Below are 24122 nucleotides of genomic sequence, written 5' to 3' on the forward strand. Positions count from 1 at the left end.
AAGGCTCCGAAACGAGTGAAAACAAACACGGAATTTCAAAACATGAATAAAAACAAACGCAGAGCCTCGAAAAATGAGTGAAACCAAACGTAGAGCTTCGAGACGTAACAACAAACACAAGGCTTTGAATTATGAATAAAAACAAACACAAAAAGCTTCAAAATAAATAAAAACAAAATCCCGAAGCTTCGAAACTTCAGTAAAAGCAAAACAGAAAGATAGCTCGAGTTATGCCTCTTTTGGTCTCTCGAAGGAAGGAGGAGGAGGAGGAGGAGGAAGATTCAGTGTGAGTGAGGAAGATATCATGGCGGAGTTATGTGAAGCGTTCGCTGCTTTATATGAAGCTTCGGATTTGCTCACTGGTTTATTCGAAGCTTCAAGTTGTGAATCAGGTGCTGCAGGAGATGTGGGGATGAGGGGATTGTCTGGCGAGAGAGAGAGAGAGAGAGGGAGGGAGGGAGGGAGAGAGAGAGAGAGAGAGAGAGAGAGAGAGAGAGAGAGAGAGAGAGAGAGAGCATTAAGAAGCAGAACAAAATCAATATTCAACGTGATATTGAAATGAAACTCTCTCTCTCTCTCTCTCTCTCTCTCTCTCTCTCTCTCTCTCTCTCTCTCTCTCTCTCTCTCTCTCTCTCTCTCTCATGAAGTGACAAAGCAGATGTTGTGTGTTGAGGAGTATTGGGACAGAGAGGCGTGACGATGCATAGAGAGAGAGAGAGAGAGAGAGAGAGAGAGAGAGAGAGAGAGAGAGAGAGAGAGAGAGAGAGAGAGAGTATGTGTATTAGTATATCACACCCTCCCTCTTAAGGATACAAAGGGGGGATAGAGAGCAAGGGGGGGTAAGGAGAGAGTTATGGAAAGAAGAGAAGGGAGGGAAATGCGACTAAGGGGAGATGGAGGAGGAGGAGGAGGAGGAAGAGAGGGTGTTTGGTGGTGAGTGGCAAATGGTGATAAGGAAGCAAGTTACCGAATAATGGACGAGGAGGAGAGGAGGGAAGAAGAGGAGGAGGAGGGGAAGGATTGTTTTAGAGAACGGGGAGGTATAGGAACGTAAGGAAGAGTAGGAGGAAGAAGAAGAGGAGGAACAGTAAGGACAAGAAGTAGAAGGAAGAACAAGAAGATAAGGAAAATAAGAATAAAGATAAAAGATAGATAAAATATAGGTAATAATTTAAGTAACTCTAACATAAAGGAGAAGAAAGCATGGAAGACTGATAAAGAGAATGATAGAAAGAAGAAGCAGAAGATAAGAGGATAAAAGGAACAGATAAGAATATTAGAGACACAGGTGAAAGTTACAGGTGATATTTAAACTTACCTGTATAAATCTACGTGCACAGGTGACAAACTCATTAACTCATACAGGTAACCCATCATTAGACACCTGAAGAGATACAATAGAGTGGATGAGACGAGTGAGGCTGTTTGGATGTGGATGTGAAGTGAATGGGGAGGTCCTGAAGGCTCTTAGTGGATGAGAGAGTGAGAAAGTGGATTGTGGATACCTGAAGAAGTGGATTACGAGATGTGGATGATGAATGAGTAAGATGTGAGGTGAAAAGAGGTGGATGAAGCGTGGATGAGGCGCTATGAAGGCTCCAAGTGGATGAGGGAGTATAATAAGGTGGATAATGAGAAGATATGGATGATGGATGTGATATTGGGTGACGTAAGTGATAGGATGTGGATGAAGGAGTTACGAGTGGATGAGGGAGGATAAGGAGGTGGATTCTAAGGCTCTGGATTTTGGGTTGACTGTAGGAAGGTGGATGTGATGTGGATAGTGGATTAGTTCTGGATAGGTGGTGTGGATGAGATGAAAAGACAAAAAAAAATAAAGAGGTGGATTATAAGATGTGGATAGCGTTAAAGGAGGTGGATAAGAGATATGGAGGTGAGAGGAGGTATAGGAAGCAAGAAGAAAGATAGAGAAAGAAAGAGAAGGTGGAGGGTGAGCTGTGAGTCTGGCAGAGAGAGAGAGAGAGAGAGAGAGAGAGAGAGAGAGAGAGAGAGAGAGAGAGAGAGAGAGAGAGAGGGTGGGGGGAGAAGAACGCCTGGCTGAAGTAATAGGGTGGTGGGTGAGATATGTTCTGAAAAGCTGGCAGCCTTGCTCTCTCCTGCACCATTCTTCCCAGACCCTGCTCTCTCTCTCTCTCTCTCTCTCTCTCTCTCTCTCTCTCTCTCTCTCTCTCTCTCTCTCTCTCTCTCAGCCACCCACACTAAGGCGATGTTGTTACTTAGCTATTTTCTTGGTTTTGTTTCAGTTACCCTCATTCCGTTCCAGGTAAAGAAAATGGGAAATTATAAGGATGCTACTGTTCCGTAACTTATTTCCCTTTTTCTCTTTCCCGGATGGTCCATGGTCGAAGAAAACGAGGGTATTGATTCGTTTTCTTTCGTTTTCTTCTTGTTCATTCTGTCTTCGTCTCTCTCTCTCTCTCTCTCTCTCTCTCTCTCTCTCTCTCTCTCTCTCTCTCTCTCTCTCTCTCTCTCTCTCTCTCTCTCTCTCTCTCTCTCTCTGCCTTTTTATCGTCTCGTGTTCTAGTTACTTATTCCTCGTTTATCATATTTCGTCCGTCTTCTCTTTCTTGTTTATCTCTCATTTATTCTTTTATCGTGTTCTGTTTTATTTTCTTGTTTCTTATTCCTTATTTTTGTGTCTTTTGTTCATATTTTCCTCTTTTCCTCTTGTCTTCTCTCTGGTTATTTATCTTCTCCCTTTCCTCATATTTCCTTTCCTTTATTTATTTTTTCCTTTCCATTTCAGTGCCTAGTCTTTTAACTCCTTTTCTGTCTTTCATTTCTCTCCATTTCTTTACGGGAAGGTAGAGAGGCTAATTGTAAGAGAGAGAGAGAGAGAGAGAGAGAGAGAGAAAAAGAGAAAGAGAGAGAGAGAGAGAGAGAGAGAGAGAGAGAGAGAGAGAGAGAGAGAGAGAGAGAGAGAGAGAGAGAGAGAGGCTAACAGAAAAAGCCCTTCGTAAGATAGAAAGGACTAGCGAAGAAAGAGAGAGGGACACACATCTTACCTTGCGGAACGCCACTACACAACACACCCTCAATATAACTAAATGCTGCCTTGATGAGCTGCCCCATCCCCACCCTTCCCCTCTCACCCCTCCCCCGGACCCTCCCTGCACCCTTAGAGCCCCTGGGAGTAAGGATGAGAGGGCGGGAGAGCGAGGGAGAGCGGGTTGTATCAAAGGTTAGTTGGAGGACCTCAATCTGGCAGTAAGGCTTTTGAAAATTATTCTCTATTGATTGTAAGAGGCGACTGACCTTCCAGGCGTCCACATCCCCAGCAGGAGGCGTGATGGAGGGGTGGGAGGGGCTGGTGGAGGAAGGTGGAGGGAAGATGGAGGGACTGATGGAGAAGTGGAGAGAAGATTGGAGTGATGTTTAATCTCTCCAACGTATTCAGTGCTTTATTTATTTTTTTTTCTCTCTCTCGCTCAGTTCGTTCTCTCTCTCTCTCTCTCTCTCTCTCTCTCTCTCTCTCTCTCTCTCTCTCTCTCTCTCTCTCTCTCTCTCTCTCTCTCTCTCTCTCTGCCGTACTTTCTAACTAGCCTCACAACACACACCTCTAACTTCCCTCCTCCTCCTCCTCCTCCTCCTCCTCCTCCTCCTCCTGGTCAGCGGGGAAGTGATGACAAGATGTGATGATAACAGCAACTTCCATCTCTTGACATTTTGCTCTTCCACATTTTCATCACCATCTTCTCCTCCTCCTCCTCCTCCTCCTCCTCCTCCTCCTCCTCCTCCTCCTCCTCCTCCTCCTCCTCCTGGGAAATGGGGCCCCTTTTCTCGCCCCTTATGATGAAGGAAATGGCCGCCCCTCCCCCTCCCCCCTCCATCCTCCCCTCACCCTAATCCTTACATGTGTTGCAAGAGAAACCTTTTATCACACGTATTTTGTCCTGTTCTTCCTTTTCTTCTTCTTCCTCTTCCTCTTCCTCTCTTTTTTTGGCTTATTCTTCTTCCTCGTTCTCTTCCTTTTTATGTTACCTCCGTCCACATCCTTTCTCCTCTTCTTATCCTTTCTCCTCTTCCTCTTCTTCTTCTTCCTGTTCCTCTTTTTCTTCTTCGTATCTTACATTCATATTTTTTTCTCATTTAATTTCTTCTTTTCACTTTCTTTTCTTTTTTTTATAATTCTTGTTTCATTGTTTTCTTTGTTTTTTTCTTTGTTTCTTTTTTTGTGTCCTTTTCTGTTTCTTTTTCCTCTGTTCTCTGTCTCTTCTTCTCTTTTCTCTCTTATTTCTCTCTTTGTTATTATGTTTGTTTCATGTTTGTTTGTTTGTTTTTTGTTATGTGTCCCTTCTATATTTCCTTCTTTTATTTTCATGTCCTCCTCCTCCTCCTCCTTCTCTTCCTCTTTCTCTTCCTCTTGCAGGTGTGTCCTCTTACACTGATCTTCCTCGAATTAATGTCTCTCTCTCTCTCTCTCTCTCTCTCTCTCTCTCTCTCTCTCTCTCTCTCTCTCTCTCTCTCTCTCTCTCTCGTCTCTCGTCTCTCGTCTCTTGTACCCTCCCTTTCTCTTCCATTTTCTTCGTCTCACCGCACAACAGCAACAGGAGGAAGAGGAAGAAGGAGGAGGAGGAGGAAGAGGAGGAGGAGGAGGAAGAGGAGGAGGAGGAGGAAGCACCATCTCTCGGATAATTAGAATATGTGTAAACGAGAGAAAACCGCGTCACTTTGGGATTAATTTAACATGCAACTCAATTTCAAAGATCCATTAATCCACAAAGCTTCCAGAGGCGTAATGAGGCGCCCCATCTGGAGGGATTACTGGGAGGGATTTCTTTCCAGGGAGAGGGAGGGAGAGAGAGAGAGTGGGGGAGAGTGGTGAAGGGGCGAGTCCGTGAGAGATGTGTATGGTTGAATGTTGTGATGGTGTGTGTGTGTGTGTCTCTCTCTCTCTCTCTCTCTCTCTCTCTCTCTCTCTCTCTCTCTCTCTCTCTCTCTCTCTCTCTCTCTCTCTCTCTCTCTCTCTCTCTCTCTCTCTCTCGCGGACTACTTGATCCCCGCCTCCGTAAGTTATGGTGGTGCTGGTGGTGGTGATGTGGTGGTGGTGGTGGTGGTGGTGGTAGTGGTGATGTAGTGTGTTGTGGTGTTTGTGTTATAGTAGTTAAACTCTCTCTCTCTCTCTCTCTCTCTCTCTCTCTCTCTCTCTCTCTCTCTCTCTCTCTCTCTCTCTCTCTCTCTCTCTCTCTCAAGGAATGAATAAATAAAGAACAAGTTAAAAAATAGAGGCAAAACGGAGATATGGAGGAAAAGTGGAGAATACAGGTGGAGGAGGTGGAGGAGGAGGAGGAGGAGGAGGAGGAGGAGGCTGGTGATGGAACTGAGAGGACGTGGTGATCCTGGGTTTAGTGTAATGGCGGCGTGGTGAGTGTTGTGTGTGTGTGTGTGTGTGTGTGTGTGTGTGTGTGTGTGTGTGTGTGTGTGTGTGTGTGTGTGTGTGTTCCCAACGCTAACCTTAAATGTAACTATGTTTGTGTCTCCTCCTCCTCCTCCTCCTCCTCCTCCTCCTCCTCCGCCTCCTCCTCCTCCTCCTCCTCCTCCTCCTCTTCTTCTTTTCATCATCCTTCTCCTAGTAAATAATAATATTGATGGTAATGATGATGTTGATAATAATAATAATAATAATAATAATAATAATAATAATAATAATAATAGATACCTTTACATACAAAAATTGAGAGAGAGAGAGAGAGAGAGAGAGAGAGAGAGAGAGAGAGAGAGAGAGAGAAGGGGGTATTAAGCCTACTTTTTCTCTCCGGTACTTTATATTTCTCTCTCTCTCTCTCTCTCTCTCTCTCTCTCTCTCTCTCTCTCTCTCTCTCTCTCTCTCTCTCTCTCTCTCTCCCTTCCTCCTTCAAGTTGGTGGAACAAATGGAACACTCCCACGCCTCTCTCTCTCTCTCTCTCTCTCTCTCTCTCTCTCTCTCTCTCTCTCTCTCTCTCTCTCTCTCTCTCTCTCTCTCTCTCTCTGTACACATAAAGGGATACGTGTAAGAGAGAGGGAGGGAAGAGGAGAGAAAGGGGGATAAAGGAGGAGGAGGAGGAGGAGGAGGAGAGATCTTTTCTTTGTCGCGTCTTTGTGAGAGGTAACTGTGTGTGTATGTGTGTGTGTGTGTGTGTGTGTGTGTGTGTGTGTGTGTGTGTGTGTGTGTGTTGTTATTTTCCCCAAGACGGTAATAGATAGAAACAGAGATAGAGAAAGAGAGAGAGAGAGAGAGAGAAACAGATAGACAGACAGACAGAAATTATTAAACACAAGTGAATATCTATATACATACATACATACACAGTACATAGACACAGTGCCACCGATATAAACATCAGCACGTGGCTTTCTCGGTATGAGCCAGGCAGGTGTCCGTCATTAGAGTCCAGGCAGGTGTTATGCTCATACTGTTTTGGCCCTAAGTGACTGTTACCTTAAGTGTCAATTTGCCGCGGCCTGTTGGAGTGCATCGGTTCACTTGGTAGTATATACATGCGCTCAATTTATTCGTTTATTTTTATATTTATTTATTTATTTTATTTTTTTATTTATTTATTGCGTGTGATTGTTATTCAGATGTGCTTTATTTTTACTTTATTTTTATCTATTTTTTTGTTTGTTTGTTTGTTTGTTTGTTTGTTTGTTTTTTCGTTTCGACTAAAATATTTGCTCGCCGTGTTTTTCTTTTTCTTATTTATTTATTTTTGGACACAGAGAGAGAGAGAGAGAGAGAGAGAGAGAGAGAGAGAGAGAGAGAGAGAGAGAGAGAGAGAGAGAGAGAGATTGAATTCAAAACGGCAGTGAAAACAGAAAAATAGAGACATAAAGATGAAGAGATAAAAACAAACACACGACAGCGAGAGAGAGAGAGAGAGAGAGAGAGAGAGAGAGAGAGAGAGAGAGAGAGAGAGAGAGAGAGAGAGAGAGAGAGCTAACAGGGAGTGTCATAAATGCATTACAATATTGGTTGGCTGCGGGATGACGTGGCTTGATGGATGAGAGAGAGAGAGAGAGAGAGAGAGAGAGAGAGAGAGAGAGAGAGAGAGAGAGAGAGAGAGAGAGAGAGGCCTTGTGTGGTGGCAGGTGGCGGAGCTTTAGACAACTGATACAGGATTGCCGGGTGCTAGAAGTTAGTGCTGAGTGCTAGGAGGAAGAGATAGATCGTGCTGAGTGTTAGCAGACTTAACCAGAGTGCTGAGAGGAATGCTGAGAGGAATGCTGAGTGATAGAGAGAGCTGTGTAGTTGAAGGAAGTCTGAAAATTATGCTAAGTGAAAAAAAAACGGCATTTAAGTCTATTTCAAAGGTATAGAATGCATAATTACCTATACACCAAGGTGGGTACAGGTGTAAATCCTTCACTAGTATTTAACAAGACCATTTAAAAGCACCACTACATAGTATAGATCTGAGGTGTAGCAGGGAGGTGGGAGGGAGAGTACCAGCAACACCATATCGATTAGTGTTAGGGAGGTAAGGGTGTAGGACGGGTGTGGTAGTGTAAATAAGGGTGTAGGAAGCCATTATTACCCACGAGGTGTAGATGCCTAGGGTGTAATATTGCTGGAGAGGGTCTAGATAGGGTGTAAGAGTTTAGTGTGTCGTAAGGAAGAGGTTCAGTGTAAGAATGAGTTTATAAGTAGATGGTGAGTGTGATGTTAGAGAGAAGTGTATATTGTGTGTGTGTTTTGAAATTGCGCTGGTTGTTGTGTTGTGAATAAAGAAAGGAGACAGATAAATGAATAAAAGACAGGTGGTAGAGAGGATTGAATAAAAGGAATGACACAGGAAAGGTGGATAAAACAGGTGGAAGAGAAATAGGTGGCGGTATGAATAAAGGAAGGACGAAAAGGAAAAATGGATTAAAATGAGGTAAAGAGGAGTGAATAAAGAGAGGACACAGGAAAAATGGATAAAGCAGGTGGTGGAAGAGGAACAGGTGGAGCAGGTGGAGGTGTGGCCAGCAGGTGAGGAGGCAAGGTGAGCTATGGGAGTGTATTCTAAGGTACATCATCACCTGTATTGATTATCGAAAGTGTTCACCAACCTGGGGCCGCTCCACCACCACCACCACCACCACTATCTCCACCACCACCACCATCTCCACCACCATCATTGCCACCACCACGGTTTCCTTTTCTCTCTCTCTCTCTCTCTCTCTCTCTCTCTCTCTCTCTCTCTCTCTCTCTCTCTCTCTCTCTCTCTCTCTCTCTCTCTCTCTCTTAACGAGGCTTGTGGGAAATGTTATATGAGAAAATAGAATATACTGCGCGTGTGTGTGTGTGTGTGTGTGTGTGTGTGTGTGTGTGTGTGTGTGTGTGTGTGTGTGTGAGAGAGAGAGAGAGAGAGAGAGAGAGAGAGAGAGAGAGAGAGAGAGAGAGAGAGAGAGACTAATAGTGCGGTGTAATATCTCATGATAAGACTAAAACCAAGGGGCTAAGATGGACCTTATAACCTCTCTCTCTCTCTCTCTCTCTCTCTCTCTCTCTCTCTCTCTCTCTCTCTCTCTCTCTCTCTCTCTCTCTCTCTCTCTCTCTCTCTCTCTCTCTAATTTAGTGTTATAATTATCAACAGGTAAATTTGTGTAAGTCTCCATTTGACTGTACCCTCACTCCCTCACTCACCTGAATATTGTCTCTTCACCTTATTTACTCGTGTACTCATAATTTCCGTACGTAAGTCTTCATTGTACGAGTATTAACTCCGTGTATTTGCTGACTTACTCATTCACTCACGAATATCGACTTTCCTCTTCTAATGACTCAGGCATCCATCAATTTCTAGCGTAATATAACCTCAACATTAATTAACTGTATTTATTCATTCAATCACTGACTCTCATGAATGGTACTCACATCCCCATCATTTGTTAACGTAACCCAGCCCAGCCTCCCGTAAACTGTATTCACTCACTCATTCACTTGTATCCCCCAAATAAACTGTATTCTCTCCTCACTGACTCACCCACACACCCACCCACTTGAATCTCCCCAGTAAACTGCATTCACCCACCCACTAACTCATCCACCCCACCCCACTCACTCACTCACTCACTCACTCACTCACTCACCCAGCTCTCTCCCCCCGGCCAGGCTTGCAATGAGTTCACCACCCACGTCATGAATCTGCTGAGGGAACAGTCACGCACGCGGCCGATCACCCCGAAGGAGATAGAACGCATGGTGCAGATTATTCACAAGAAGTTCTCCTCGATACAAATGCAGCTGAAGCAGTCCACCTGTGAAGCCGTCATGATTCTTCGCTCTCGCTTCCTCGACGCCCGGTAAGTGATGTTGGCTGCTCTCTCTCTCTCTCTCTCTCTCTCTCTCTCTCTCTCTCTCTCTCTCTCTCTCTCTCTCTCTCTTGTTTTTGTCTCCTGGTTTACTGGTTTCTTAATTCCTACTTTTTTTTACCTTTTTGTTATTTTGTTTGTTTTTTTTAAGTTCATTTGATTTTTTTTGTACTTTTTCACTGTTTTCATTTATTTATTTGTTTTTTTCTTTCATTTCGTTTTTTTTTCTTTTTTTCTATTCATGATTATTTTTTGGTGCTTTTTTTTATTTATTTTTTATATTTGTTTCTCTCTCTCTCTCTCTCTCTCTCTCTCTCTCTCTCTCTCTCTCTCTCTCTCTCTCTCTCTCTCTCTCTCTCTCTCTCTCTCTCTCTCTCTCTCTCTCTCTCATATTTTTCCTTCCTTTCGATACCTTTCACCTCCACATCTTCATCTGTTTTTCCTCCTCCTCCTCCTCCTCCTCCTCCTCCTTCTCCTCCTCCTCCTCCTCCTCCTCCTCCTCCTCCTCCTCCTCCTCCTCCTCCTCCTCCTCTCACTCCGTTTGTTCCTTATAAATATTTCCGGTTTATGCTCCTGTCTTTTTTTATTCCTCCTCCTCTTCTTCAAGTTTTCATATTTTACATTTTTCCTTTCTTTCTTTTTTTCTTTCTTTCTTTCTTTATTCGTCCTTTGTTTTGTTTTGTTTTTTTCAGGCTTTTGATTTTTTTTTTTATTTATTTATTTATTTTTTTTCATATAATCTACGTGTATTTTTTAATGTATATATGTATAGGTATTCATTATATGTAGTGGTGCTATAGTATACATTCTATAGGTAATATACATACATACAAAGCGGTTCTTCCAGTATGAATAAGGTGTATATGTATATTCTCTCTCTCTCTCTCTCTCTCTCTCTCTCTCTCTCTCTCTCTCTCTCTCTCTCTCTCTCTCTCTCTCTCTCTCTCACTCTCTAAATCATATTGTTTTTATTCAACTTCTCTTTTTTTTTCCTTTTCTTTGTTTTGTTTTGTTTTATTACGTGTTTTTTTTTTCAAAGTATATTCACATTTTCTCTTTTTATATTTCTCTTTCTCTGTGTCTCTCTTTCTACCACATCATTTTTTTTTCGTATTTTATCTTTTTTTTTCTTTCTCTCTTTCTCTTTGTCTCTCTTTGTCACATACCTTTCATTGTTATTTTTTCTCTTTTTTTCTGTGGCATTCTTTCCATTATTTTTCTATTTTCTTCATTCTGCTTCTTTTCCTCATTCTCTTTTATTCCTTGGCTTCCTTTAAAACACAAGGCTATTTTTCCTCCCATTTTCTTTCCTTCCGATCAGATTTTTCATTAGAATCCCCTCAATTTTTCTTACTTCCTTATTTTATTCTGATTTTTCTTGTTCGACATTCTTAAAAAACGTATAGATACCCATTCTCTCTCTCTCTCTCTCTCTCTCTCTCTCTCTCTCTCTCTCTCTCTCTCTCTCTCTCTCTCTCTCTCTCTCTCTCTCTCTCTCTCTCTCTATTGATTTATTTATTATTGTCTGTCTGTCTGTCTGTTTGCAAGCACTCACGCTAATACAGTCAGGGTATTTTTTCTTTCATATACGTGAATATTCAATTTTTTTATACTTTTTTTATTTTGTCATATTTTTTCTCTTTTTTTAATCTCCCTTTTTTTTTTAATTTCACTTGACTTTATTTTATTTTCACAGACTGCTTTCCGCGCCAGTGTGTTATCTTTACGTCACTTTTTGCTTTATTTTTCACCTTTTTTCCTTTCTTTTTTTCTTTTTTTCCTCTCTCTCTCTTTTATGTCTATTTTACCTGGCCATTACTTCATCCCTATGTCCACACACCTGTCTGTCTCCCCCTCACCCCTGCACCCCACACCTGTCGCGCCCCCAACCCCCTACCTATCCCCTACCTTACCTTTCCGTCCTCTACTCCACCATTTCGTTTCCACATACCACATCCCTCCACCTCCTCCACCTCCTCCTCCTCCTCCTCCTCCTCCTCCTCCTCCTCCTCCTCCTCCTCCTCCTCCTCCTCCTCCTCCTCCTCCTCCTCCTCCTCCTCCTCCTCCTCCTCCTCCTCAACACCTGTTCCTCTCCATCACCTCTGTTTCTCGCTCCTCTACACCTGTCTACTTACCACACACACACACACACACACACACACACACACACACACACACACACACACACACACACACACACACACACACCTGTTTTGGTTCATATTTTTTATCATCTAATTTCATTTTTATTACTCTCTCTCTCTCTCTCTCTCTCTCTCTCTCTCTCTCTCTCTCTCTCTCTCTCTCTCTCTCTCTCTCTCTCTCTCTCTCTCTCTCTCTCTCTCTCTCTCTCTCTCTCTCTCTCTCTCTCTCTGATGTCTATAGTATGAATGTGCTAAAAATAAATAAATAGAAGGATAAAGAAGAAGAAGTGAGAGGAAGACGAAATTAGGTTACATTCAGAGAGAGAGAGAGAGAGAGAGAGAGAGAGAGAGAGAGAGAGAGAGAGAGGTGCAATAAACAAACCAGTGTGGACATAGAGGAGAGGAGGAGGAGAAAGGGAGCAAGAGGTATAGAGGTAAGAGGAGGAGGCAGAGAGAGAGAGAGAGAGAGAGAGAGAGAGAGAGAGAGAGAGGAGGGGGACAAGGGGTGGGAGATGGGAGGCCAGGGCGGTCGGTTGGAGTCAGTCAGTTTTATCACCCATTGTACTACCGCTAAGAGTGAGCTGAGGGCCACTACGCCGCCTCTGACACCCTTTTGACCGCCACTGCCAATGCTTAGTGCCCCTTAACCCCTCCCCCTCTCCCTTGCCTCCCCCTCGCCTCTCACCCGCCAAGCTCTCTCGTAAACTGGAAGATGTCTGAATACTGTCTCTCTCTCTGTGTGTGTGTGTGTGTGTGTGTGTGTGTGTGTGTGTGTGTGTGTGTGTGTGTGTGTGTGTGTGTGTGTGTGTGTGTGTGTGTGTGTCTCTCTCTCTCTCTCTCTCTCTCTCTCTCTCTCTCTCTCTCTCTCTCTCTCTCTCTCTCTCTCTCTCTCTCTCTCTCTCTCTCTCTTTATTCTATGTTTTAGTTCGATTGCCTCCTCCTCTTCCTCCTCCTCCTCCTCCTCCTCCTCCTCCTCCTCCTCCTCCTCCTCCTCCTCCTCCTCCTCCTCCTCCTCCTCCTCCTCCTCCTCCTCCTCCTCCTCCCTTTACTCAATCCCCCTCATCTCATCAATATTCACCTGTCTATTCTCTCTACTTCCTTTAATTATTCACACCTTAAGCTCCCTTCGTCAGGTGAGCGACAGGTGTACTAATAACCTAATTGGGACCTTAAGGGAGTAATAATGAGGGTTTTAAAGGCAGTTTGAAGGGCGATTTATAGGTTATTTTCTTTACTAACCTGTGTCTTCCTTGGTTATTGATTCGTGTGGTTTGTGTTCTCATTAGCTCGTGGTCTTTAGTGGGTCAGGAGAGAGAGAGAGAGAGAGAGAGAGAGAGAGAGAGAGAGAGAGAGAGAGAGAGAGAGAGAGAGAGAGAGAGAGGGGATTGAATGGTATGGTAGGTATAACTGGAAAATAGACTTTGTGATGAAGAGATTAAAAGAAAAAGGAGTGAATGAGAGAGAGAGAGAGAGAGAGAGAGAGAGAGAGAGAGAGAGAGAGAGAGAGAGAGAGAGAGAGAGAGACAAGACAACACAACACAACACAACACAAGAAAAGGCAATAAAACAAAAATAAATAAATAAATACTGAAAAAAAAATACAAACGAAACGAAAAGATAGAAAAGGAATCCAGATGCCAGAGAGAGAGAGAGAGAGAGAGAGAGAGAGAGAGAGAGAGAGAGAGAGAGGAATGTATTGTACCTTCTTTTACGAGTGTGTCCGGCATCTTTACTACCCATAATCCCCTGTACAACCTCCTCCGCCACCTTTTAAAAGCCACAACCCTTAGTGACTCTGCCGTCCCCCTATGCTACCCCCCACCCCCTCCACGCCCCTCCCACGCCCACACCACGCCCTCACAGTTACACACACTCGGACACTAACCCAAGCAGGCCAACCTCATGAGCATCTGTTGCCTAGTTTTAAGTCCGTTTTTTGTGTGTTTTAATAGGTGTTTTACAGTTTCTGGGTCTTTTTGGGTGTGTTTAGGGTGTTTTAGGGTAGTTTGGTTAGTTTGGGGTCGTACGGGATGTTGTTTAGGGATTATTTAGGGTCTTTTTTGAGTCTGGGGATGTTTTTTGGGGGTTTTTTTAGGGATCTTTTTTTATCTATGCGTTTTTTTTTTTTTTTTTTTTTCTATGTAAGAACGTTTTAGGGTCTTATTGGTTAATTTGGTGTGAATTTGGCTTCTGAGAAAGTTGGTTTAGGTCCTTATTTTAAGTATTTCAGGGTATTTTAGGTCTACTTTTTCTCTCTGTTTTAGGTTATCAGGGAATTTTGGGATTAGGGTCTTTGTTTGGGTCTTTTTCAAGTTTTCAAGGTAATTTGGTCTTTTTAAGGATTTTTCGGATACGTCAGGGTCTTGTTTGGGTCTTTTTAGGGATATTTTGCACACTTTAGGGTCTTTCCAGGTCTGCTAGGGAATTCTCGGGTCTTTTGTGGTCTTTAATTTTAGGGAGGCGTGTCTGAAGGTCTTTTTGTGGTCTAATTCCCGTGGCGTTGATTACAGGGGCGAGGTCTGTGGTCTAGAGGCAATTTGGACTGACTGAGTGAGAGGTTAGAGAGGGAGGGAGAGAGGGAGAGAGGGAGAGGGAGGGAAAGGGTGTGTGATTGAGAGGAGTCAATGAGTGCCTAGTATTTTATCTTCCTGTGGTTGTCAGTGCAAGATGAGACCCTGATTCATGGCCTCTCCCTCTCTCTCCCTTCCCCTCTGCCTTCTCCCTCTCCCTCCTCTTTCTTCTCTCCCTCTCCCTTCCTCTCTCCATCTGCTAATTTCGTCCACGACCTCCTTTATCACTCTTATTTCTGTGCCTTTTCCTCTCTCTCTCTCTCTCTCTCTCTCTCTCTCTCTCTCTCTCTCTCTCTCTCTCTCTCTCTCTCTCTCTCTCTCTCTCTCTCTCTCTCTCTCTCTCTCTCTCTCTCTCTCTCTCTCTCTCTCTCTCTCATACTATTTTCTTTGTAATTTCTGAAAAGCGTATTTTGAATAACGTACAGCATTTTTTTTTTCGTGTTGTTAATTCATACTGGAAGAAACACACACACACACACACACACACACACACACACACACACACACACACACACACACACACACACACACACACACACACACATAGAGGGTAAGTATGTCTTTTTTTTCTTTTTTTTTTCTTTTTTTTTTACCTGTCCATCAAAGCTCTCAGCGCCCCAAGAGTCACCTGGTGCGTGTTGCCTGTGCTACCTGTGACGCTCATGACCTAGAGACCTGAGCTGTGAAGGGACTAAAGATTCTGAATTATTGGAGGAGATGAGAAGCTGAGAGGATCGAGATGTTAAAGAATAGGGAATACTTGTTCACTAATAGTAGGTAATGAAAGAACCTTCTCCCAGATCCATATCAGAAGCTGTAAACTTTAAATCATAAATTTCTGTATGCTCATAATTTCCCTTTTAGTCGGTGGAGTCAATAGTTAATGGTTCAGGAATAATAGTTGTGACTTGATAGTTCAAATAGTCATCAAGTCAGTCACAGGTGCTTTCATAAATACTCAGATTCAACTCACTAACTTCAACCTTAATTATAGATACGAAATAAACACAAATTAAAACAGTATTCTATTTATTGTACACCACCTCTCGTCTTCAACAGCTGGATAAGTTTTCTGTGTCACGTGTAGGGCTGTCACGCACAGGTGTGTGGGGCGCTGAGAGTTCTGGCGGTCCACTGCGAGGCGGCGGCTGCAAGGAGGGGACAGGGTGGGCCGGCTGCTGCACGCCCCACCCTGCCTCACCCTCCTGCAGCCCGTCTCGCCTCGTCCGGCCCCTGGAACTTCCCTGGAGGTTGAGGAGTAGCCGTGCCCGTGATGAAGTGTGACCTTGCCTCTTTACAGCAGTCTGGGCGGCACTCAGTCCACCGGGGCAGCGTGGCCAGGTAGTGTTGTCCTGATGCACACACAGTAAGTTCTTAACAGGTGAGGGCCTCGCTCCCCCTAGGTGGACTGAGCCCTTGCGCCCCCTTCCAGAGGTGCCGCCCCCTTTCACATCGCTCTGTACCACTGTTATTTGCAGGAGACGCCGCCGAAATTTCAGCAAGCAGGCCTCTGAAATTCTGAATGAATATTTCTACTCCAACCTGTCAAACCCGTACCCCTCTGAGGAGGAGAAAGAGGCACTGGCTCGTCGGTGTGGCATTACAGTCAACCAGGTACATCACCTTCACCACCATCATCACCGGAGCCAGTGATGCCACCACCTCCACCACCACCACCTCCACCACCTCCACCACCACTACCTTCACCACCGCTCTCTGCTGATTCCCTTCCCCTACCCCCAGTACACATCACCACCAGTGCCCCTCATCACCATCACCCCCCTCCCCCTCCCAGACTACCACCATCCTGACAACGAACTACCAACCAATGTGTCCCAAGCAGCGCCAGTCCCCGCTACCTGACTTACAGTGACGGGAGTTGTGGTTTTCACTTGTTTACCCCTAATTCTCGACTACTACCCTTGACTGGTGTGTGGGGGCGCGCGAGGGGAGGGGACGGCGGGGGGCGGTGACCCCTTCACGTGTACCTTGCCAGTATTAGTATGCTCGTGTCCCTCCCGCCCGTCCAGCACCCCTCAGCCGCGCCCTCGGCACCCCAAGTCGTCACCCTCGTGCCTGGTAACACGTGTGCAGTCGTGGCAGGGTGAGGGCGTGGGTCTCCGGCACGCGCGCATCGCCACGTGGGTCTGGAGGCGTGGCGGAGACCTCATGTTGACCTTGGGGACTTTCGGACCTGTGCTGGGTGTAGAGCTTCCTAGCAGACCCGCTTGCTGCCCGCCGCCCGCCGCGCCGCCCCGGCCTGCCGGAGCGGCGCGGCGGGCGGCGGGGGCGGGAGTAACGCTTTGGTGGACGGTGTTCGTTCCGCTTTTTGGTAGTTCGTTGTCATCTTCCCTTTAGCTTTTTTTATTTTTTTATTTGGTCAAGGTGTTTTTTATGGCTGTTCTCTTTCAGGCGCAAAAGACGCAACTTTTCCAAACAAGCTACAGAGATTTTGAACGAGTACTTTTACTCTCACCTCAGTAACCCCTACCCTAGTGAAGAGGCCAAAGAGGAGTTGGCCCGGAAGTCCAATATAACAGTGGCTCAGGTAAAGAACGTAACGGTCTCGTTCACTTTCTTGCAGGAAACGAAGACGAAACTTTAGTAAACAAGCCGTTGAACTCCTGAATGATTACTTCTATACCCACTTGGCCAATCCCTATCCGAGCGAGGAAGCCAAGGAGGAACTGGCGAGAGTGTGCGACATCACGGTACAGCAGGTATGCAGCCGGGGCCCCGCGGCACCCGTGGGCGGCGCCGAGCTCTATAAGTGAACCCTCCACCTTACTACCCTCGCAGCGGCAGGAAGCAGCCCACGGGTGCCGACGAGGCCCCTCCCCAGCCGGCCGGGCGTCCCCCAGGCACGGCACAGTTCCCCATCATTGTCACCAGGCATAGTCATGCTCCAGTCTCAGTTGTGTCACCTTTGTACCCAGCTACGCAAAGTTCAAAGTTTTCTTTCTCTTGTACCTCAATGTTTGCCTACCTAATGCACGCCGGCGAGTGTCGTGACCCTGGTCGTGTAGGCGCGGGCCGGGCCGGGGGGAGGCCGCCGCGGGGAACGAGAAGGCTGCTCCTTTTGCCTCTACCTGTCGAAAGGACAGTAAATACCTTACACCTGCTGTGTCGTGATGCCACGCCCGGGAAGAGGCGTGTCGCACACCACCTTCACTAATCCACTAACCCGCGGCACGCCTGGCCCGCGCCTGCCCCCGGGGCGCCCAACCGCCTCCACGCGCCGTCACGCCCCGGCCACGTGACCCCCGCGCCCCGCACGCCCTAAGAAGGCCATGGTGGCTCACAGAGTGTTGCAAGTGTGCGTGAGCGTGGAAGTCAGCATGAGGGGCGTGGCGGCGGTGAGCGGTCGGCACTCCGTCGGCGGCTGCTCCTGTGGCTCCTGTCCGTCCACCGTAGTGCACTGTCAGTGTCTCTCTGTGCCCACAGCGGCTCGCCTGTACTGCTGCACGCGGGCCACTCGGCCCGGCGTGACGGCCGCGCGCCGCTTCTCCACCACCACAGCGTCAGTCTGTGACCGCTTCTGCCACTTCGTTCTAATGACGATCGAGATCGCTTGTTTAGAGCTGCTGTTCAGCCAACCTTCTCTGTAACTGCGTGAGTCTCGACCTCTCTCGCCGCCTCTCAGACGGCACACTCACCCCGGTGTGGCCGCGGCCGCATATCTTGTCGCGCCACACCTCCCACTCGCCTCTGAATTAAAAAAAAATGAATGATCAACAACACCCACAACAACAACAAATATGCTGTAAAAATCTCTGTAGGTTGGATACCCAGCCAGTCTGTCCTTCAGTGTCTTGGTCAGCTTGGCGCCTCTCCTGTAGCCTGCCTGCCTTGCCCTGCTCAGCCTGCCTGCCGCCTCTGCCTGTCCAGCTTGTGTGACCACTGACTGCCTGCGCTGCCCTACTCTGCCACCTGTCCCTCCCGCCCTTCCTGTCTCCCTTTCCTCCCTTCGACCCTCCGTCAGCCCTGTGTAGCCCCTGACGCATGTCCCTGGCACGAGTACTGCTCACTGGCGCCCCTGACTAACCAATAACCTCACACCATTAACATACTACTCTACTGTACTGTGATGATACTGAATTGATATACTGTTATCCTATATATTACTATACATATACTAGATCTATACATGGCCACTGGTCCGGTATTAATGATGCATATATATATATATATAATGAATGATAATAATAGTAATGATAATAATAATAATAATGTTGCAGTAAGAGCTGGGGAAACTAAGGTGACAGGAAGAGCATGACTGTAGCCTAAGATTAATAATAAATAATCAAAATGACGTGGAAATGAGGAGGAGGAGGAGGAGGAGGAGGAGAAGGAGAGGTGGAGCTGCCCAGACATGAATGACCCTCGTCTGCCCCTCCTTCAGGTCTCCAACTGGTTCGGCAATAAGCGCATCAGATATAAGAAGAACATAGGCAAGGCTCAAGAGGAAGCTAACTTATACGCTGCTAAGAAGGCCGCTGGTAAGATGTCCCGTCTCAAGTAACCTGACCTGACCTGACCTAACCCAACTTGACCCAACCTGACCTAACCTAACCCAACCTAACCTAACCTAACGCCACTAAGAAGCCCGCTGGTAAGATATCCCTCCTCAAGTAACCTTACCTGACATAACCCAACCTGACCTAACCCAACTTAACCTAACCTAAACTAACCCAACCTGACCGAACCTAACCTAACCTAACCTAACCTAACCCAACCTGACCTGACCTAACCTAACCCAACCCATCGTAACTTCACCTAACCCAACTCAACCTAACCCAGCTCAATTTAACGTAACTCAACCTAACCTAACCCAGCCTAACTCAACCCAATCTAACCTAATGTAACCCAACCCAACCCGACCTAACTTAACCAAACCCAGCCAAAACTTAACCTAATCCCACCCAGCCCAATTTAACTCAACCTAACCTAATCTAACCCAACTATTTTGATATATTCCAGATTATATTCCAGTATTATTCCAGTTTACTGTATTTTCATTAGGATTCATTTATCTTTTATTATTATATTTTTTTTCTTAATTCGGTGCCATATAACCATTGTTTTCTCTCTCTCTCTCTCTCTCTCTCTCTCTCTCTCTCTCTCTCTCTCTCTCTCTCTCTCTCTCTCTCTCTCTCTCTCTCTCTCTCTCTCTCTCTCTTGTAATACGTCTTAATTAGTATACCTGCTTTAATTTACGACTTCTGTAGCGCCTTCGTCAGGAGAGAGAGAGAGAGAGAGAGAGAGAGAGAGAGAGAGAGAGAGAGAGAGAGAGAGAGAGAATGATGTTTGGAATAGGAGGGAGGAGACGAAAGAAGAGCGTTTAATTAAGGAGAGGGAGGAGGAGGAGGAGGAGGAGGAGGAGGAGGAGGATTTGAACAATGAGAAAGAGAGAAAGCGAATATAGATATGAACAATAACACCAAAATTAAGAAAAGGAAAACCCGTGAATTAAGATGATTATGATGAGAAGGAGGTGGAAGAGGAGGAGGAGGAAAATAATATGGAGAGAGAGAGAGAGAGAGAGAGAGAGAGAGAGAGAGAGAGAGAGAGAGAGAGAGAGAGAGAGAGAGAGAGAGACTTGAGAATATATGAAAAGACGAAAAGTAAAAAGATAATGATAACGAAGGAGAAGGAGGAGGAGGAGAAAGTAGCGAGAGATGAAGAGGAAGAGGAGGCGTAAAATAAGAGGAAATAATATGAAAGTAACGAAAGGGAAGGAGATGAAGAAGATGGTAATAATGAAGGAGAGAGAGAGAGAGAGAGAGAGAGAGAGAGAGAGAGAGAGAGAGAGAGAGAGAGAGAGAGAGAGAGAGAGACAGAGAATACGAATAAATAAGACAAGAGAAAATATGAAAATGACGAAGAGGAAGATGATAATGAAGAAGCTGCGGAAGAAGAAGGGGGCAGGAGGAGGAAGGCTAGAAGAAGAGGAAGAATTATGAGGAGGAGGAAGAAGGAGGAGGAGGAGGAGGAGGAGGACAACAACAAACAGAAGAAGAAGAAGCACTAGTTAGGTTCACCACGTGTCTTATGGGAGAACGAAGAAGGAGAGGAGGAGGAGGAAGAGGAAGAAGACCAAGGAGGAGTAGGAGGAGGAGGAGGAGGAGACAAGTGCATTCAATGGCTGAAGGTCTACACACAACCACTCCTGCAGTTATCGCCCCTAAGGACACACACCGTAGGGGCCTCTTTCCTTAGGCCCCACACACCCCAGGCCCTTCCTCCACTGAGATTATTATGCTGCCCTAACTTGGCCCCCCTGGAATTAAGCGCCCACACTCTAGGGGAGGTTTTCCGTCACGAGAGCCACGAGAGAACCTATAGGGAGGGTCACGTAGATTTGTAGGGAAGATCAAGTTATTCTTTCATTGCTAAACACTTTTTTTTCTCGTTTTTTCTGTGATATTTCTGTAGTGTAAACAAAAAGAAAAAGGACTCGACTGTGTATTTTCTCTTTTGCCCTCCTGTGTCTTTGCAAACAATTAATTTAGCCCTTCAATTTTATATAAATGTTCTTTAGTGAGTGTAAATAACAAAAGAGAAGCTGAGAGAGAGAGAGAGAGAGAGAGAGAGAGAGAGAGAGAGAGAGAGAGAGAGAGAGAGAGAGAGAGAGAGAGAGATTTCTATAGCCAAGTAATGAGAGACGGGAACTAAGCAGCCATTTAGTGATCGAGAGAGAGAGAGAGAGAGAGAGAGAGAGAGAGAGAGAGAGAGAGAGAGAGAGAGAGAGAGAGAATTTCTATAGCCAAGTAATGAGAGACGGGAACTAAGCAGCCATTTGGTGATCGAGAGAGAGAGAGAGAGAGAGAGAGAGAGAGAGAGAGAGAGAGAGAGAGAGAGAGAGAGAGAGAGAGAGAGAGAAACATGATGAAATATTTAGGCGACTCCTGATGATTGACAGCTTGGGGGGAGGGAGAGAGAGAGAGAGAGAGGGGATTGTTCTCTCTCTCTCTCTCTCTCTCTCTCTCTCTCTCTCTCTCTCTCTCTCTCTCTCTCTCTCTCTCTCTCTCTCTCTCTCTCTAAGGGCGGGGCGGCGCGTGACGGGCGGGAGGCTGGGGCTGAATGGGGCTTGCAATGATTGACGTGGCGGGGAGGGCTGGCGTGGCCCTCCCTCCTCTCTCTTCTCCCTCGCTGTGGCGGCTCCATTACTCCCCGCTGTGAGGCAGGCTGTGGCGCCATTGATATCTTGTATTCGCGTCACGCCGCCCTGGTACCGAATCTGATAGCCGCTAAAAATTATCAAGTTTGGTGCCAGGTCTCATTTGGTCCTGGTTTGTTAATGATTGCTCCCCCCATCGTCTCTCTCTCTCTCTCTCTCTCTCTCTCTCTCTCCTCTCTCTCTCTCTCTCTCTCTCTCTCTCTCTCTCTCTCTCTCTCCTGATGGAAAATTTACGCGGTATTGTCAAATGTTTTAGCGTCCCATCTCGATTACTTTTAACAGGCTCTACCTTCACGTCAGGGCCCGATCTGATTGGCCAAATAAATAACAGAAGGTTTAAAGATCCCATAAGCAGATCTCCTGGTAATACTGAAATAACATTAGCATTTCTGTCTGGTTTAGATTCATTCAGTTCATTAACTCCACTGCTAATCTTAATTTGAAAAAGTATCATATTTTTGCCCATTGTAAGTTATTGGGGGTTTCCATAGTAATGTACGTTCTATTCACCAACCTTCATTTCTTACCACTCCTCTCAGTCACCATTCTGAACACCATAAGTAGGTGATTCTGTAATTATGATCAGCAAAGTTCGCCTCTTTATTTTCTCTCAGGTCTTTATTCTGGACAAAATAGAGGAAAAATATTGGAGAGTCAGTTTCCCTCCTATTGCACTCTCTATCTCCTCTCCTGAATATTTTTCCAATTATTTAGGTCAGGTTGTTCATCCCGCACTTAACTAATACAACTAATGGAGCTCAATTATCATATTATATTCCTCTCTGCCCTTCAGTCTTTCCTCCTCCCTCAGTACATCTTCTAACTTGATTTTCTCCTTCGTTCTCCTCACACACTTCAGCATCTCTCTTCCTTATCTCCTCCTGCAAGCTCCTCTTTCATTGCTGCCTTTGCTTGTTTGTTTGCATTCTTCACTTCCTTTATGTTGGTATCTTTTTGTGTTATTACCTTTTTTTTCTTTTTTAGTTTTCATTCATTTTGTTTTTGTTCATTTCCTCTATGCAGGTATTCAGTTTTCTCTGTTCAGTTTTAGTTTTCAGTAATTTCCTGATCTGCAGTTTACACAGTTTTATAATTAAGTCAGTATCTTTTTTTCTTTCGTTCTTTAAATTGATCATCAGCGACCATTTTATATATTCTCAGTAGCATGTATTCTTGATTAAAATACAGATGATAGAAGAAACTAGGTTCTTGCCAGATCCATGGACTTATTATCAAGAGAAACACTAGAAGGAGTGTTTAGGAATGTTGTAACTTGTGTATTCAACTAAAAGCTTCTCATTGGACTTATCATTAAGGAAAAACACTGAACAGTCCACAAACAAGTGTTGTAACATAGTTAACTAACAGATTCTCAGCAGATTCATGAACTTATTATCAAGAAAACCACTACAAGGAATCCTAATCAATGTTATAACTTACATATTCAACTAAAAGATCTTCAGTGGACTTATCATAAGGAAAACACTAAACAGAGCACAAACGAGTGATCTAGCATACTGAGTACTGGTGTTGTGCCCGGGAGGTTCCTGCATCAGAGCCGGTGTGGCAGCAGCAGGGATAGGCTAACATCCTCTCTTCCCTGTTCCAGCAGGAGCGTCCCCCTACAGCATGAGTGGCACCCCTGGACCCATGATGTCCCCCCAGCCTGGCGAGGACTCCATGGGTTACGGGATTGCAGGAATGAACGGTTCTGGATACTCAGGAGTAGGGGTGAGTTCTTGATGGCAGTTAGGTGGCCCAGTCATAACACTGAGCACCATATTCCACACTGATACTGGCACTATTATAGTAACACTGGCACTGTCCTCTACATCTACATTATCTCTCTCTCTCTCTCTCTCTCTCTCTCTCTCTCTCTCTCTCTCTCTCTCTCTCTCTCTCTCTCTCTCTCTCTCTCTCTCTCTCTCTCTCTCTCTCTCTCTCTCTCTCTCTCTCTCTCTCTCTCTCTCTCTCTCATTCCACACAAGCACACTGGCACCCTTCACACAGACACTTAGCACTTCAAGCACATCCGTTAGTCAGCCACCAGTCTTGGAAATGTTATGTTTTGTGTGTGTTCCTCTGGCTGCCTCAACACTCATGTCTGGAGCAAAAGAGGAGGAGGAGAGGGAGAAAAAAAAATTGGTGTTGGCGTCATTTTGTCTTGCAGTATTGCTGCGAATTTATTATGATTGCTCTGCTGTGTTTCCATATATTTGTGTTGGTGTTGATTGAGTTGATGTATAAGTAAGGTTCTTCCTGGTATTTCCCTCAATTGGGTGTGTTTTTTCTTGTTTAAAATGTGTTTATTACATCCAGGAAGAAAAATCTGCAAGAAAAATTTTGTTGATTACAAGGATGAAGATATTCCTGTGATTCTGTATACCTAACTGTAAGACTGTGTGTATTTGTTGTTATGTACAAAAATAAGGTCGATTCTCAAGAGGAGCCACATCTATTAAGAACTTGGAAATTTCAAGAAACTCGTCATTAAATTTGATAACTAAAGCACATTGCCACATGGAGACCTACAGGCTGTTTTGCAGTGTCCCTTATGTTCTCAGTCATATGTAAACTCAAGTATACTCCAAACTCTACAGTATAATGATAGTATAACATTCATTGTCTTCAGCCATTTAGTTAACTTCATATTTCAAGATCTCTGGCAGTGTCTCTTATATGGTGGCAAGATTTTTTCTTTATCAAGTGTGTGCCTTCTGTAACTCTTCTGGAACACAGCAGTTGAAGTTGGAGAGGTTGGAGTGTGTTTGATTGGCAAGGCTGAGTGGTGAGCAAGGCCAGGCAAGGTGGTGAGGCAGGGAGGAAGGGAAGGCATGCTGGGTGATCAGTTTTTCATCTCTTTGGTTCACATTCCAGTGTTTGTAAGTTTTGATTTTCATTTTGTTTGTTTTCATGTTACTTCATCCAGA

General features: G+C 45.2%; 1 protein-coding gene across 15 annotated transcripts in view; it reads left to right on the top strand.

The window, feature by feature from the left end:
* The window catches only part of LOC135093583 (homeobox protein extradenticle-like), a 42687-nt gene that overhangs the window by 10752 nt on the left and 7813 nt on the right, over nt 1-24122 (top strand). For 6 of the 15 annotated variants that reach the window (XM_063992971.1, XM_063992973.1, XM_063992975.1 and 3 more), the window contains exons 2-5: nt 9099-9289; nt 15491-15626; nt 18415-18511; nt 22802-22923. In XM_063992971.1, coding sequence (XP_063849041.1) covers nt 9099-9289; nt 15491-15626; nt 18415-18511; nt 22802-22923 — 546 coding nt within the window. Of the gene's footprint in view, nt 1-9098; nt 9290-15490; nt 15627-16424; nt 16561-16596; nt 16733-18414; nt 18512-22801; nt 22924-24122 lie in introns of all 15 variants that reach the window. The other 9 variants (XM_063992967.1, XM_063992966.1, XM_063992972.1 and 6 more) reach the window with 5 other exon arrangements.

The sequence above is a fragment of the Scylla paramamosain genome, chromosome 43 (assembly GCF_035594125.1).
Source record: "Scylla paramamosain isolate STU-SP2022 chromosome 43, ASM3559412v1, whole genome shotgun sequence".
Taxonomy (NCBI): domain Eukaryota; kingdom Metazoa; phylum Arthropoda; class Malacostraca; order Decapoda; family Portunidae; genus Scylla; species Scylla paramamosain.